The sequence below is a fragment of the Astyanax mexicanus genome, chromosome 3, assembly GCF_023375975.1.
Source record: "Astyanax mexicanus isolate ESR-SI-001 chromosome 3, AstMex3_surface, whole genome shotgun sequence".
Classification (NCBI taxonomy): domain Eukaryota; kingdom Metazoa; phylum Chordata; class Actinopteri; order Characiformes; family Acestrorhamphidae; genus Astyanax; species Astyanax mexicanus.
In genome coordinates, this window is record NC_064410.1 from 65,033,243 (window position 1) to 65,051,387 (window position 18,145).

The following is an 18,145-nucleotide window of genomic DNA, read 5'->3' on the forward strand; positions in this document are numbered from 1 at the left end:
CTAAAAATCGGCAGGTCACATCGGCCATCGGCTGACTCTGACCACTAATGATCGGTATCGGCATCGGCCTTAGAAAAACCCATATCGGTCGGTCTCTAATCAGAACCAGAACCACCATCAGAACCAGAACCACCATCAGAACCAGAACCACCATCAGAACCAGAACCACCATCAGAACCAGAACCACAATCAGAACCAGAACCACCATCAGAACCAGAACCACAATCAGAACCAGAACCACCATCAGAACCAGAACCACCATCAGAACCAGAACCACCATCAGAACCACCATCAGAACCAGAACCACCATCAGAACCAGAACCACAATCAGAACCAGAACCACCATCAGAACCAGAACCACAATCAGAACCAGAACCACCATCAGAACCAGAACCACAATCAGAACCAGAACCACCATCAGAACCAGAACCACCATCAGAACCAGAACCACAATCAGAACCAGAACCACCATCAGAACCAGAACCACAATCAGAACCAGAACCACCATCAGAACCAGAACCACAATCAGAACCAGAACCACCATCAGAACCAGAACCACCATCAGAACCAGAACCAGGTAATCATTCTCCATATAACTGTTCTCCTGAGCCTGATACACACAAACACCATCAGAACCACCATCAGAACCAGAACCACAATCAGAACCAGAACCAGAACCACAATCAGAACCAGAACCACCCTCACCGAGATTATCAGCAGCAACAGCTGAACTGGATCTACATTGTATAGCAGCACTTTAAAACAGGCTCTTTCCAAAACTCCAAAACTGTCACAGTCTTGACTAGGGCCATAAGAAAATGTTAATGTATTAATAAGTTTTAATAAATTAATAAATGTGACACTATATAAAAAAAAAATATATATAGACTAGAAAAGGTATGTGAAACCTTTGGAATTTCATGATTTTCTGCAAAAATGTGTCATAAAACGGACATTAGGGTGAAGACTAGCACACGCCTCCTCCGATGCATGTGTAGTCAAACTCCGCCTCTTTTTGAACTGCTGCTGATGCTGTAGCATTACCGAGTAGCATCACAGCGCTAACGCTCGGAGGAAAGCGCAGCAACTCGGTTCTGATACATCAGCTCACAGACGCAGCCTTGTGCTGATCCACATCACCCTAGGAGTGATGAGGGGAAAGAGACAGCACCATCTACTGTACTGTACCCACCCAGAGAGAGCAAGGAAAACTGTGTGTGTGCTCTCTCAGGGCTCTGGCAGCTGATGGCAAGCTGCATGACCGGGATTGGAACCAGCGATCTCCTGATCATAGTGGCAGCCCCCGAAATATAGAAAGTTCTGAAGTTTTCACAAACTTTTAGCACAACTGTATAATCTCATTAGTTTTTATTAGATAAACAGATTTAAGATATTTTAAGACTGTTTAAACTCACCCTCCGGCACGAGATCTTTCTCCACTTGATGCCCGCGGTGCCCGATACCATGACCTCGTGGGTGGGCTGCCCACACAGCATCTCCTGCGAGGGGTCGTGAGCTCGGGAAGCGTTGAGGTAGGACCCGCTGCCGTCCCCGTCCGACCGGACCTCCAGGTGGAACAGGGGGAAGGTCTCCGTGCCGAAGCGCGGCGCCAGGCGCTCCAGCGTGGACAGGTACTTATACATCACTTCCTGTGCCCCCAGGTGACCCTGCCCCACCGTGTGCTGCTGGAAACTGCGGACGAACTCCGAGAAGACCCGGCGGATCCGGAACTTGGTGAGGAAGTTGTCCCGGGCGATGTGTCGAGCGAAGGAGCGAGGGATGCAGCGCAGGAAGCTGGAGGAGATTAATACACCACATTAACACAGGATAACTGCATTCATTACAGCTATCATCACCATAATCATCATCACCATCATCATCATCACCATCATCATCATCATTTGCTCATAATGCCCTTCCTTCTGACCCTCTTTAAACCAATTCAGGATTCAGGCTATGTTCAACAGCATGTAAATATAGCAGAAATAGGATTTCTCACCAAATCTGATGTTTATTTTACCCTGTTTACACTCTAATCTGTTTAATATGATCTATATGCAACATTAGTCTTAACTAAAGCGCAGAGCTTCACGTGAAGTTTCAGTTTCATCTTCTCCAAGATCACAGACAGCATCTATCAAGCAGATCCAGTGTCTGAAGCAGGACTTATCACAGAAAAATATACAAAAAATAACATGATTTAGCCACGCCCACTTCTTTAGTTTACGCCCTTAGTTTCTTGAAAGTTTCGATTTTCCCAGAATTCTACAGCAGAGTCCTCCTTTGTCTGCATTCAGATATTTATTTACTTAGAAACACTAGAAGCGGTTGCAACAAAAGCCTTCTAATATTTTTAAAACAGACACACGTGGGATGATATTTTAGTGATCTATAGGCAAGCTAAGCACCGTGCAGCTTGATTTAGGGCATGTCAGCATGTCTTTGCTTTCATAATGACAGGAAAAGTACACCTTGAGTGGATCCAAATGCACAAAAGGCACATACTAATTCTAATACTAGCTCAGAGAGTAGATCAGGTGAGCTCTGACTTTGGTGGATTGCTATTGTAACGGTGCAGCTACCTGGACGTGTTCAACAAACTCTTCTCAGCAGAGGAAACTGAGCTGCTGGTTGACGCTGTGAAGGAGCTCCAGCAGCTCATTTACGGGAACAGCAATGTTATTTTATTTACTATTCTGTTTATTGTTGATGTAAAAGTTGGGTTTGTGCTGCTGTGTGTTCATGTGTGTGTAATAAGTGGGGGTGTACGCTCGGCTCGGCACGGCGCCTGTGTTACCGAGATAGCGATGAACGTCTGACTGTTAGCGTCTGTCTAGGTTGTATTCAGTCAGTGGAGCTCCTGTGTTTTCTGTTACCAAGATAGCAAAATCACGTAGATCTCTCTCTCTCTCCCTCTCTCTATCTGTCACTTCCTCTCTGAACTACAGATCCCAAAATGCACCTGGTGTGCTTGGCGACGTCCTGTAGGGTGGACTGGTTCTGCAGGGCTCTGTGGGAGAGGTGCAGGACGGCCATGCCCAGACTCTCGTTCTTAAAGCAGGTTTGCTGCGCCTCGTCCACCAGCTCGTCCAGCGACACCACGTCATTCACGAAGTCACACTTCGCCTGTGAACAGCCAAACACAATCAATCAATCAATCAATCAATTAATTAATCAATTTATCAATTAAACTTTTATGAAAACTCTGAGAACATTCACAAAATCACACTTCACCTGGAAATGGCTAAACACAATCAATCAATCAACCAACAGCAGCCACTTAAGAACACCATAGCAACCACCTAAAAAAAACCCTAGCCACCCCAAAGCAACCATGTAGCAACAGCACAGCAACCACTTTGCATGCCATAGCGACCACATAGCAACACTAAAACTGCCACCTAGTAATCACTTGGCAACACCACTTTGGATACTAAAGTGAACACCTAGCCACATAAAAACAGGTAGTTTGTAATCACTTAGCAACACCACAGCAACAAAACTGAAACTAATATAGCACCGGGGATACCACAGCGACAGCATGCACAGCAACCGCCTGCATGAATATGAAATCCATATTAAATACAGACCCCATGTCCAGTGTTTAAACATGATAATTAACAGACTAAAGTTTAGAGCTGGATCTCTTACAGCCCCTAAAATCAATTTTAAATAAAAACGTAAGTAGATTTAGTAGATTTAGTAGATTTTTATTGAATGTACCTGAGCGAAGAGATACTCCAGAGAGGACATCTCCAGCAGAGGAGCGCCCGCCGGCTCGGTGCCCGTCCTGTGGGCATAGCGGCTCACTGTGGGCTCCTCAGTCAGCCCGTGCCAGTTCCTAAAATAAAACCTGAACAACAACAATTACATTATATTAAACCACATATTAATAATAACTCTTATTATTATTATTTCTAAAATATATAATATAATATGTAAATATGTATTATATAAGGAGAGGCAGTAGTGATGTATATATATATATATATATATATATATATATATATGTAATATATGAGGAGAGACAGTAGTGATGTATATTGAGAGAGAGAGAGACAGCAGTGATATATATATATATATGTAATATATGAGGAGGGACAGTAGTGATGTTTATATGTATATACAGTATATATATATATATATATATATATATATATATATATATATATATATATATATATATATATATATATATATATATATATATAATATATGAAGAGAGACAGTAGTGATGTATATTGAGAGAGAGAGAGACAGTAGTGATGTATATTGAGAGAGAGAGAGACAGTAGTGATATATATATATATATGTAATATATGAGGAGGGACAGTAGTGATGTTTATATGTATATATATATATATATATATATATATATATATATATATATATATATATAATATATGAAGAGAGACAGTAGTGATGTATATTGAGAGAGAGAGAGACAGTAGTGATATATATATATATATATATATATATGTTATATATGAGGAGAGAAAGTAGTGATGTATATTGAGAGAGAGATACAGTAGTGATATATATGTGTAATTTATGAGGAGAGAAAGTAGTGATGTATATATGTATTACATTGGCTACCAGTTGATTCTCGCATCAAATTCAAAGCTCTTACAATCGTCTACAAGGTGATACAGAACAGCTCCTTCCTACCTGCACTCACTCCTGAAGGCTTACGCTACCTCCCGGCCGCTGCGCTCCTCCAATGAACGTCGCCTCGCTTTACCAAACATTCACACAAAGCAATCCAGACTGTTCTCATACAGAGTTCCCCAATGGTGGAACTAACTACCTTCCACTACCAGATCAGGAGAATCTCTCACTATCTTTAATAAACTCCTGAAGACAGAGCTCTTCAAAGAGCACTTACTCTCCTAACACCTCTAACTAACTACCTTCTACTACCAGATCAGGAGAATCTCTCACTATCTTTAATAAACTCCTGAAGACAGAGCTCTTCAAAGAGCACTTACTCTCCTAACACCTCTAACTAACTACCTTCCACTACCAGATCAGGAGAATCTCTCACTATCTTTAATAAACTCCTGAAGACTGAGCTCTTCAAAGAGTACTTACTCTCCTAACACCTCTAACTAACTACCTTCCACTACCAGATCAGGAGAGTCTCTCACTATCTTTAATAAACTCCTGAAGACAGAGCTCTTCAAAGAGCACTTACTCTCCTAACACCTCTAACTAACTACCTTCTACTACCAGATCAGGAGAATCTCTCACTATCTTTAATAAACTCCTGAAGACAGAGCTCTTCAAAGAGCTCTTACTCTCCTAACACCTCTAACTAACTACCTTCCACTACCAGATCAGGAGAATCTCTCACTATATTTAATAAACTCCTGAAGACAGAGCTCTTCAAAGAGCACTTACTCTCCTAACACCTCTAACTAACTACCTTCTACTACCAGATCAGGAGAATCTCTCACTATCTTTAATAAACTCCTGAAGACTGAGCTCTTCAAAGAGCACTTACTCTCCTAACACCTCTAACACACTAACTACTTCTAACCTCATTTCCTCCTTCCCCTCCTTCACTTCTCTATCCCTTTATTTCCCTTCGACCTCCTTTAAGCCCTATCTAAAAATTGGTTATCTAAATTCCTATTACTTTTGTACTTCATTATTGTAAGTCGCTTTGGACAAAAGCGTCTGCCAAATGTAATGTAATGTAATGTAATGTAATGTAATGTATTATATGAGGAGAGACAGTAGTGATGTATTTTGAGAGAGAGACAGTAGTGATGTATATTGAGAGAGAGAGAGACAGTAGTGATATATATGTGTAATATATGAGGAGAGACAGTAGTTATATATATATATGTATTATATGAGGAGCGACAGTAGTGATGTATATTGAGAGAGAGAGACAGTAGTGATGTATATTGAGAGAGAGAGACAGTAGTGATGTATATTGAGAGAGAGAGACAGTAGTGATGTATATTGAGAGAGAGAGACAGTAGTGATGTATATTGAGAGAGAGAGACAGTAGTGATGTAAATTGAGAGAGAGAGAGACAGTAGTGATATATATATGTATTATATGAGGAGCGACAGTAGTGATGTATATTGAGAGAGAGAGACAGTAGTGATGTATATTGAGAGAGAGAGACAGTAGTGATGTATATTGAGAGAGAGAGACAGTAGTGATGTATATTGAGAGAGAGAGAGAGTAGTGATGTATATATATATATATGTAATATATGAGGAGAGACAGGACAGACCTCATGCGTAGGTGCAGGATCAGGCTGGACTGGTTCTGTGAGTTGAAGCTGTGGTTAGGGCTGTACCAGCAGCAGGACGACGGGTCGTACAGCGCAAACAGCGCATGACAGACAGGCGTGATCCCTGTGAACCACCCACAACACCATCACAACACTGATCATTCACTTTAGAATAGAACAACAATAGAGAATTGGAGAAAAACAACAAAAGCCATATTCCCCCATATTGGTTTATTTTTTAAATTATTTTTTTGGGGAAAATTGTTATCATGCTATTAGCAAAGTCGCCATTTAGCTATTTTTCATGTTTTTTTGCTAATTTTATGCTAAAAACTCATTGCTGTTACTCAAAACATAAAAAGTAACAGGAGTGTTTTTTTGTCATTAATGTCAATTATTTGAACATGCAGTCTAAAACCATTTCTTTAAAATAAAGACTTAATTGTCTTAATAGAAAATTAAAGGAATTAGTGGATTTGCTTTTTTAAACATGCTTTTTAAATGAGTTTTATAAACATCTTTAGATTAGAAACCTTGTAAAAAATGAAGTAAAGCTGCCTGAGATTGAGCAGCACATGTTTTGAATAGTTAAAGTCTTACACACTGCTTTTGGATAACTTTATGCTGCTTTACTCCTGGTGTAAAAATTCAAGCAGTTCAGTTTGGTGGTTTGATGGTTTGTGATCATCCATCTTCCTCTTGATTATATTCCAGAGGTTTTTAATTTGGTAAAATCAAAGAAACTCATAATTTTTAAATAAAATCTTATTTTTCTCCAGAGCTGTATATATGCAGTTATATTTCAGGCAGGTATGTGAATGGTTACAGGTGTGCTTCAGCTCTCCACTGCACTATAAAAAGGCTCATAGAGGAAGCTTCTTCTGGGTAGTGCACCTCCTGGTGAGAGATCACCGACTGCTAAACACGCCTCCACGATGCTCTCTACTAGAGTTGCAACTAATTATTCATTTGTTAGTCGACTAATCTGACGATTATTTTTTCTGATTAGTCGATTAGTCAATGATTATGCCATCTCTAAAAATGATAGAAACAGCAGAACATGAGATTTAAACTACTATATTATTATGTACTATACTGCTATATATACTTTACTGTATTATATACTATACTACTATATGCAATATAATTTGTAGTCGACAAATTTAAAGAATCGACCTTGTCGATTATATCGACTAATCGTTGCAGCCCTACTCTCTATGAGATATTTTCCTAGTTAACACTTTCAGACATTAAAAGAAGGAACATCGCTGGACTGCTGTTAGTTTAAATGATATTTTAAAATATATAAAATATTTTATCTCAGTGTGTAAAATATAAAATGTAAAAGCGTAAATCACTCTTACCCACGATCTGGGCGGCTCTGATGGACAGGTCCTCGGCAGTCACCTCCCCGTCCTCCAGGTGTGTGAAGTAGGTGTCTCCAGTTTTGGTCCAGAACAGGTAAACGTGGATGCCGGGACCCTGCGGCGGGGCGCACTGCTCGGGGGACGTCCCGTGCTTTGAGCTCTTGAAGCACCCGCGCCGAGACATCGTCCTGCGTCCACCCCGGTCACTGCGGAGAGACGGGACGTCCGGCATCCTGTAAACCGACACTGCAGTGATGCTACAGATAAAAGCTGCTGTTTGAGGTTTTGTTGTGTAAAGTGCTTTAATGGGAAGCAGAGCAGAATCACATTTCCCTCGATTATCTCTCAGCTACGCTAAAGTGAGGAAATTAACCTCGCCTGAGCCACACGGAGACACTCCCAGCCAATCAGAGCATTCCTCCTCACCAGATAATGGACCAAACACACACTGTACACACACACTGTACACACACACACACATCGTTATTCAATTACAGGAACTTGTATGACCCCAGCTAAGAAATAATTCAGCACTAAATAAACACATTACATTATATTATTATTATTATTATTATTAAAAAATATAATACTTAAATAATCCAATAATCCAAGCCAGGTTTCACATATTTGTCTGCTTTAATAAGATAATTAAAAATAAGCCTGCAATATAATATAAATATATTCCATATCAGCATCATCATTGCAAATATGTGTTGTTCCATATAATAAAACAATTAAAATCTCACAGTGTTATCATTTTTAATATAATTTATTATAGAGACAGATTATATCTGCTCATCAGTTTATTATGACTTGCTGCAACATTAATTTCTGAGAAATGTTGTTCTATTTTTTATAACTAGTCAATAGTTGTAGGTAAGTGTTTAGACTAGTGTTTAGTAGTCCAGTATCTGCAGTGCTGTACGATCCAGACAAGCTGTTAGCATCACAGCTAACCCACTCCAACAGCTGCTACGTCTGTTAGCATTTTAGCTCAAACCATGCTAAACCCTTATGTTAGCATTTTGGCTAATATACTCCAAACCTGTTGAGTCAGCTGTTAGAACTGCGTATATTACAGTTAGGAAAAACTGTTAGCATCACAGCTAACCCACTGTTGCTCTGCTGAGGCTGGTTGATATATCTGTTAGCATTGTGGCTAAACCACTCTTACTCTCCTGAGCTTAGTATAGCTGTTAGCACTGTGGCTATTCCTTCTGAGCAAAACAGTTAGCATCAAAGCTAACCCGCTGTAAAAAATCTTTGAAGCTGGCTGATATCTTTGTTAGCACTGTAGCTGTTAGAACTGTGGCGAATCCAGTCCAAACCCTGCAAGCCAGCTGTTAGCATTGCAGCTAATAATGTTAGGTAAAACAGTTAGCATCACAGCTAACCCACTGTAAACTTGCTGAGGGAGGCTGTTATGTTTGTTAGCATTGCGGCTTAAATCATGTTGAGCTTAGCTGTTAGCACTGTGGCTAATCCAGCTGAGGGAAAGAGTTAGCATCACAGCTAACCCACTGTAAACTGATATGTATATGTGAGGGAGGCTGCTATGTCTGTTAGCACTGCGGCTAAAACCCTGCTGAAGCTAAACCAGACTACTATTGTTTTATTTAGCCAGTTAATTTAATAAAAGAGGAATTAAACCAGTGAACATTTATACAAATAACGGTAAAATCCAAAAAAATATATATGTTTAAACTAATTTCTCAGGAGAAACTATACACCTAGTTTTTAAGCTAAAGTGTAAGGTTTCTAAATCACAGATTCTTGAGAATTTGGATAAAACAGGTTTTAATTTATTTTAAGTTAAAAAATAATAAGATTTCTTTACAAAAAAAATGATCCAGCAAATCACAATAAACTGATGATTATTTACACACAGTTTCTATCTAGTGTTGGAGTAAAATTAATGATTTTGAGCAGATATGGTCTGTTTCTATAATATATATTATATAAAAATATATAAAACTCTGATTTTATTTGTTTTATTATATCAAACAACAAATAATTGCGATAATGATGCTGATATGTTATATATATTTTTTGCAGCCCTGTTTTTAATTATCTTATTAACCCTCCTGTTATGTTCGTCAGAAAGAGCAATGTTGACCTGGTGCATGTTTAATTATCTAAAATATGTCTGAAACAAATAGAGGGATTAAACCAGTGAACATTTATACAAATAAATGTAAAAATCAAAAACATTTCTCAGGAGAAACATTACATTTTATTGACTGTATACACCTGGTTTTTAAGCTAAAGTGTAACTTTTATAAATCACAGATTCTTGAGAATTTGGATAAAACAGGTTTTAATTTTGAAAATAAAAAGTTCTTCTTATATTTTTTCATAAAATAGATGATTTTCCAGACAGAAATCCTGACAGTGAACAGAGAAATCTCCTCTTTCAAATGATCGACAGTGGTTCTTCATATTATCCATCTTGTTTTTCTTCTTTGTTTAAAAGCTACTTCAGATGTCTTCTTAAAAATTATACTATATTAAATAAAAAAATAATAAAAATAAAATCTAATATTTTTATATTAAACTGACGGTGGTGATATTTGTGGTTTAAGAGTAAATGGTAAAGGTACAGAGCGTAAATGAACTTAAACATGCAGTAGAGCTGAAGGTCCTCAGGAATGTAGCTAATAACTGCACTCTAAGAAAAGTAAGTACAGATTTGTACTTAAAAGGGTATAAAGCTTGTCTCTGGGGCTGTACCTTATATTGAGGCACAAAAAACTACCTTTCAGTGAAAGTCCTTTTTTGTACCCATGGTTTTGTGGCAGTAAAGATCATAAAGATTATAAACATTATCATCAACTAAATATGGCTCAAAAACTTGATGATCCAAAATTGTCTGGCTTTCAAATAAAAAATGTGCAATTAAAATATATATAGTTTATTAGTGCAGTGATGCAGAATACTGAATGTACCCTTTGGCTGGTTAAATGGTACAAATCTGTACTTATTGCTGTTAGAAATTACTTTGTACTTCAGAGGGAACAAATCTGACCCCGTAAAGACCAATATTGTACCTTTGAGGGTACAATTATAAAGAGTGTACCTTTGAGTACAAAAAAGTACTCATATCGTACCTCTGTTTTTTAGAGTGTGTAGTTTTACGATATTACTGATTATTATAAATATCTGTGAGCAATTATAAATATGTGGGACACAATTTGGAGACCAAAATAAAATAGTAATAAAATAATAATAAGCATTGTTCTAAACTCAATGTTTGTAGTTTTTAATCCATATATACATATTATAATACACTCTCTCATGTGGTCAATATACTATTCAATTCAGTTTATATATTCTATCTGAGGACTGATTTTGTGTAGTTAATAGACCCGGATATAATCATTAAATTAATATAAATTGAAATAAAGCTATAAAAGAACCTTACATGTTTGCAAATGACCCCCTGTTTATAACAGTGATTCTTTTTATTCATGAAAATGTTATTAATTTCCAATATAATTCTAACTTATCCATGTGGGACATGTTTTATCCAAATTCTAAAAAAATCTGTGAAATGTTATAAATATATAATATCATATATCAGCATCGGCACATAATTACCATTTATTGTACAATTTCTATTTAAACAACAACCCTCTAACCCAGCTCAGCCTGACCCGCACACACACAACTCACACTCAATAATATCACCTTTCAAACACAATCAAACACCAATTAAACTAATCTCAGCATCAGAAACTCAAGCATTAAATCCCCTAAAAACATTATTATTATCATTATTATTCCAGGTACAAAAAAACATATCCAGCATTAATATATTAATATAATAAGTTATAAGTTTTACTAAATATATCTTTACAAAAACAGAGCTCACAGAACATACAAACACATGTAATAAGTAAGGAGCTGTTTGGAATAAGATCTGTTTGAATTAATCCTTTGGATTAAAAGGATTAAAATAATGGTTTGTTGGGTTTATTTTATATTGTTGTGATATTTTAATCAGAACTTCCTACTATATTCACCAAACCTCCTCTGTCTCAATTTTTTAAATTAGGTCTAAAAACTCACTTATACAAACTGGTTTTGAACAGTGAATTACTGAAGTGTTTTAGTGGTCAATTTATTTTATACTGATTTTATCTTATTCGTGTTTTAGCATTTTAATTAATCTTATCTGTGTTTTATGTCTTGTTATTTGTTTTATTATGGTATTGAAGTGATTTCTTTCACCTGTGTTTTACCTCTGTTTTTGTTTGGTTTGGTATTTACAGGTAGTCCTTAGACTTTTTACGTACAGCACTTTTGGTCAGTGTAGGCTGTATAAAGACTGCTTTATAAATAAAGCTTATTTACGTACTTCCTATACATTAGGAAACACTAGAAATTGATGAGTTAAACTTTACATTTTCACATGGAGTAATGTGTGAATTATATATGCTTGTGTAGAATTCTGTAGAGTTCTGTAGGTTAGCCCATGCCCTTCTCAGCACTGTAAACAAGCCCATAATAAAGCTCACACTGACCCACAGAGATTAATATCAATATTATTATTATTAATGTTTTAATTCAACGGTGAAATTATGTGTTTATTCTATATTCTATACTATATTTTATTTCAACTTGTGTTTATTGTGTTTCTGTTGCTGTGAGAGAGATAGCACATCAGTTCTACACTCACCTGGACTCCTGTGATACTGTGATATTATAATACATTTATAAAAATATGAAATTATAAAATTATGATGTCATTTTGATGTGATTTGGGTCTATATTAGATATGATGGCCTGTATATCTGACCATGCTCTACTCAGCACTGTAAACACCCCCTAATACACTGCTCTACAGAGATACACACACACACTACTATTGTCTTACTGTTTTATTACAAAACAGTTATTAAAAACATAATATTATTAAATGATGTCATTTTAATGTGATTTGGGTCTATATTAGATAATTATGGCCTGTAGCTCATGCTGTAATCAGCACTGTAAACACCCTGTAATACAGCTCCCCCATAATAAACACAGCTCAGCCTGAATATAAAGATTATAATACAGATATAATTATAATAATAATAAACTGATCATTATTATAAGATTATTAATATCAAACACAGTAAACAGGTAAACAGACACTTCCGGATCCAGGATCAGATCAGCTACACTCTGGACCGGAAGTTGGTGTATAAGAGTGAATATAAGAGTATAACTCGGTCTAAAGCCGGACTCACCCTGTGATTATCCCGGGTCAGAGTGCGGTTAGTCCGGGTTCGGTTCTGCTGCTGCTGCAGGTTCTGATCCAGATCCCCGCGCTGCGCTGCGCTCAGAACCGCAGGAGGACCTGTACCGCCCCGCAGATCTCCACACAATCCCCCCGCACCGAAACCCGCACACGGGTTCTATAGATCAGCGCTGCTCTGTACCCGCCGCTTACTGCTTCACAATAAGAGTCCCCCCACACTAAAAAACACCGCCGTAAACAGGTAAAAAAACGAAACTTCAAAATTAATCTCTAAACAAAGAACATCTTCTTCATTAAAGAAAATGTTCCTATCATTTATTAAACCGTTCCTTTCATTTAATAAATTAGACCAAAAAAATAATCCTTTTATTTTTTAATTATCCACATAATTTAAAAATCCAATTTTCTCAATTGAATAAACTTTTCAATTTAATTTAATAAACTATATCCTTCATTTAATAAACTGTTCCTTCAATAAAAAAAATATTTTAATTTAATTAATTGTTCCTCTGATTAAAAAAAATATTTTTTCTTAATTTAATAAACTATCAACATAATTTAATCATCGGGTTTATTCATTTAAAAACCGGTTACCTTTATTTGATATATGAAGTTCTTTTAATTTATTTATTATTATTATTAATATAGTAAACTTTTCCCTTTATTTAATAAACCGTTTCCTTCGTTTAATAAACGGTTTCTTTCATTTAAAAACCCGTTCTTTTTTCAATTAAGTAAACTGTTCAGTTAAGTAACTTTATTTAATAAACGGTTCCCTTCATTTAATTATTAAAAAGCAGCTCCTTTTATTTAATAAACTGCTCCTTCGATTTAATAAATTAGAAAAATAATTTAATAAATATTCCTGTTACTTCTTAAATGATCCACATAATTTAATATATCATTTAATAAATAATTTAATAAAAAATTAATAAAATAAACTTTTCTTCTCAGTTAATAAACTGTTCCTTTAATTTATTAAATTGTTCACATAATTTAATAATCGGTGTTCTCCATTTAATAGAGTTCTCTTAATTAAAAAAAAAGTTTTATAAATTGATTGAATTATCGGCATAGTTTAAAAATCTATATTTTAATTTCAGTCAAATCTTCCCTGAGTTTAACAGCCTGTAAACAGTAAATAAACCCTCCTTCTCTTCAGGTGCAGCAGATAGGAGTTTACAGTATTACATATTATATATATATATATTATATATATTACAGTATTATATATTATTTATATGGAGTGAAGTGGATTTGTGTGACACCAGGAGGCGCTTCTGAGTGAGTCCAAAATCACTGGGTTCATACGCGCGAGATCAGCAGGGGGCGCCAAAAGAGCATAAACCAGTATACCTAAAAAGACTTTTATTTTGTAGTGTGGAAAAGAGAAAATCAGTAATTATACATAAAAGTGGCAGATATAAGAAAAACTGCAGTACTTTAAATTAAGTCTCTTTTATAAAGAGTTAATAGATAAGAATTAAAAAAAGGAGTTCATTAACAAATGTTAATCAGGTTGTAAAAACAGACATAAATAAAATAAGCAGTATAGAGCTGTAGTTTAGTAAACAGTGATTCCACATTCATTTCTATTCGATATTACTGGATTGATATATCTGTTAATAAGTTTTTAATTTAACTTCCTAAACTTTTCGATTAATGTGATTTAACTGCATGTTAGTTTTTCGCTAATTATTTAGAGCCTAATTAAAAAGTATTAAAATTCATTACTTTATACTTTAAATTCATGACTATTTATAAAGGACTCTTATTTTAAAGTGGTACACAAAATTAATAATCTTTATTTTTACTGTAAGAGTTTATTAATATTAAAAATCTTTTTTATCATTTAATAAAAATAATAAGAAGGAAACTGACGTGTTATAATGCAACAATGATTTATGCAAAAATGTATTTGAAATGTATAGTATAGTTTCTTAATACATTACTGGTCAAAAGTTTTAGAACACCCAATTTTTTTCCTTTATTTTTGCCATTTAAAATCTTCAGGTTCAGTTAATAACTGGAACTGGTACAAAATCCAAAATACAGTGTATTAAATTTAAAACAAACAAATGATCTAAAAACTGAAAAAAAAAGTCATTTACAGTTTTAAAAAAGGGGGAGGTTTTTAGATATTAAATAGTTAATTGGTTAATAGCTCACAGTTGGTCTGTATAAATGGAAATAAACTATACTTAGTTTTCAAATGGATTTTATTCTGTAGTAAAGCAGTGGTAAAACAGATGGGGTTATTCCACCAAATATTGATTATTTCTGAACTCTTAAAACTTTATGAATATGAACTTGTTTTCTTTGCATTATTTGAGGTCTGAAAGTTCTGCATCTTTTTTGTTATTTCAGTCATTTCTCATTTTCTGTAAATAAATGCTCTAAATGAGAATATTTTTTTTGGATTTTTATTTGGAATTTGGGAGAAATGTTGTCTGTAGTTTATAGAATAAATGTATTTACAGTGTTAGAGATTACTCTCTATAAAATATTAATAATGTGTCTCTCTATAAATATAATAACCCAAACGTTTGATTGGTCCTGAATGTGGTTTAGATAGAAACGCATAATTAATATTTGATAGAGAGTGACACTTTAAATACAGGAATAATATTTACACAGTCGCCTCCAAATCAAACACAAAGAAAAGAAACAAAGAAAGAACAGAGTTGTGTGGGCGTGATGAAATCGGTTACCTAGCAACACGTCAACAGTGTGATTTGTTGCGGATTAGTTTGTTCACATGAATTTGATCCAACATAATGAGATCAGCTTTACAGCCATAACATTATAACCACCTGTTTTTTTTGTTTAAGCACATTAGTTTGGAGGGTTTTTGTAACAATATAAAAAAAAATTTAATTAAATTAATTGTGTAATAGAAATAATTTAATTCTTAATTCTCACTGTAGCACTATGAAATAATCAAATCTGTCAACATCATCCATCAAAGTCGTCCGTGACTGGGTCTCTGGAGCTCTCTGGATTTCTCAAGAGCTTTTAGCAGTCTTTGGCGAGCAGTAAATAGTGTAACATGCAGTTTGATTTAGGGCGTGTCAGTGTGTCTTTGCTATCGTAACGACAGGAAAAGTAAACCTTGCGCATCTCAAAGCGTGTGGTTAATTTTAATTTTGGGTGTAACGTGAAATAAACCAATCAGAGTGTCTGTTGCTCATCATTCTCTTTAAGAGTAAAACCAGGTGAGCTCTGACGGATTTGGTGGATTGCTATTGTAACGGTGCAGCTACCTGGACGTGTTCAACAAACTCTTCTCAGCAGAGGAAACTGAGCTGCTGGTTGACGCTGTGAAGGAGCTCCAGCAGCTCATTTACGGGAACAGCAATGTTATTTTATTTACTATTCTGTTTATTGTTGATGTAAAAGTTGGGTTTGTGCTGCTGTGTGTTCATGTGTGTGTAATAAGTGGGGGTGTACGCTCGGCTCGGCACGGCGCCTGTGTTACCGAGATAGAGATGAACGTCTGACTGTTGGCGTCTGTCTAGGTTGTATTCAGTCAGTGGAGCTCCTGTGTTTTCTGTTACCAAGATAAACAAGATAAAACTCCAGAAATGTACCTGAACACACCTCATTTCCAGAACACCACGCCCATCAGTGTAGATATATTCAGAAGCTCTGCTGCTGTTTAAAGCAGACAGGAGGAAGGAGTGAATATAGAAGGTGTAAGATAGCGATGAGCATCATGACGCACCTTGTGCATTGTGTAAGATTTAGTTTTTTTAGTATCTTGTTTAGAGGGATTGGAGTTATCTGCAACTTTCTCACAGAACTGTCCCTCAAACCTACTAACCTCTAACTCTCACATTTCACTTCCTGTGAGGAGATTCTGAAGTTACAGTTTCAGTGTCGTTTTCTGTCTCTTCAGTCTGATTAACTCTAGATTTTTAGTCTGGAACTGATTAGTGCAGCTGACTGTGATCACACCGACTCACACCCTAATAAAACCAATCCTCTCCCTCATATATACACCCTGTATTCTGCCACGCATCCTGCATGTGTTAGAATATACTCTCAGTTCATAATAAAGTTCTCCAGTCGTATCAGATATTATAATAAATACAGTCTGAAGCAGCTGCTGCTCTGATCACCGATCATAAAGAGCGTATAGTGACCCAGCGTTCCCAGCGTTCCCAGCGTTCCCATTACAACAGCACATTAAACATAGTTTAAAGCTATTTACAGCATATATGTGGACACTACATACCTAACTAGCTAATTATATACACTGTCTTCCAGACAAGAAGAGCTGCGTCTGTGATTTAATATTTACTGTGTCTATGCACATATTTACTATATATATATATATATATATATAAATAAACAGTCTGTCTGTCTGCCTTTTTCTTTCTGTCTGTGTTTGATTTATCTATCTCTGTATGCCTGTCTGTCTGTTTATCTATCTATCTGCATGTCTGCGTGTCTGTGTGTCTGTGTGTCTGTCTGTCTATTTTGACTCTTTGATTTTAAAACTATTTCTAAAACCCATTTCTATTCTTTAGCTTTTGACCCTAAATGAGATTTGCTCTTGTTTTTGGAGTTTTTTTTACTTTTCTATTTGTTTTCTTAATTACTTGTTACTGTTTTATTTTTACTGTTTCTTATAGTTTTAGTGTTTGTTTGTTTGTTTGTTTGTTTTATGTTGTATAATTAACTATGTTCAGCACTTTGTTTTAGCTGTTGTTGTTTTGAAAGTGCTTTATAAATAAAGTTGAGTTGAGTTGGTTTCCCTTCCTTTAAATGGTGAGAGAGGGGATGTTTAGATGTTTAGATGTTTAGATGTTTAGATGTTTAGGTGTTAAGATGTTTAGATGTTTAGGTGTTTAGGTGTTAAGATGTTTAGATGTTTAGGTGTTTAGGTGTTTAGATGTTTAGATGTTTAGATGTTTAGGTGTTAAGATGTTTAGGTGTTTAGGTGTTTAGATGTTTAGATGTTTAGGTGTTTAGGTGTTTAGATGTTTAGATGTTTAGGTGTTTAGGTGTTTAGATGTTTAGATGTTTAGATGTTTAGGTGTTTAGATGTTTAGATGTTTAGGTGTTTAGGTGTTTAGATGTTTAGATGTTTAGGTGTTAAGATGTTTAGATGTTTAGGTGTTTAGGTGTTTAGATGTTTAGATGTTTAGATGTTTAGGTGTTAAGATGTTTAGGTGTTTAGGTGTTTAGATGTTTAGGTGTTTACATATTTAGGTGTTTAGGTGTTTAGGTGTTTAGATGTTTAGATGTTTAGGTGTTTAGGTGTTTAGATATTTAGAT

General features: G+C 35.6%; 1 protein-coding gene across 2 annotated transcripts in view; it reads right to left on the minus strand.

The window, feature by feature from the left end:
• The window catches only part of tyk2 (tyrosine kinase 2), a 47,889-nt gene extending 34,890 nt beyond the window's left edge, over window positions 1-12,999 (minus strand). Inside the window, exons 1-6 of one of the 2 annotated variants that reach the window (XM_049475633.1) lie at window positions 12,852-12,999; window positions 7,615-7,850; window positions 6,251-6,374; window positions 3,724-3,853; window positions 2,963-3,126; window positions 1,416-1,794 (exon numbers count right to left, since the gene is read on the minus strand). In XM_049475633.1, the coding sequence (XP_049331590.1) occupies window positions 1,416-1,794; window positions 2,963-3,126; window positions 3,724-3,853; window positions 6,251-6,374; window positions 7,615-7,849 (1,032 nt within the window). In that variant the 5' untranslated portion in view covers window position 7,850; window positions 12,852-12,999. The remainder of the gene's footprint in view (window positions 1-1,415; window positions 1,795-2,962; window positions 3,127-3,723; window positions 3,854-6,250; window positions 6,375-7,614; window positions 7,851-12,851) is intronic. The other variant, XM_049475634.1, reaches the window with a different exon arrangement.
• Between the last annotated feature and the right edge of the window lie 5,146 nt (window positions 13,000-18,145).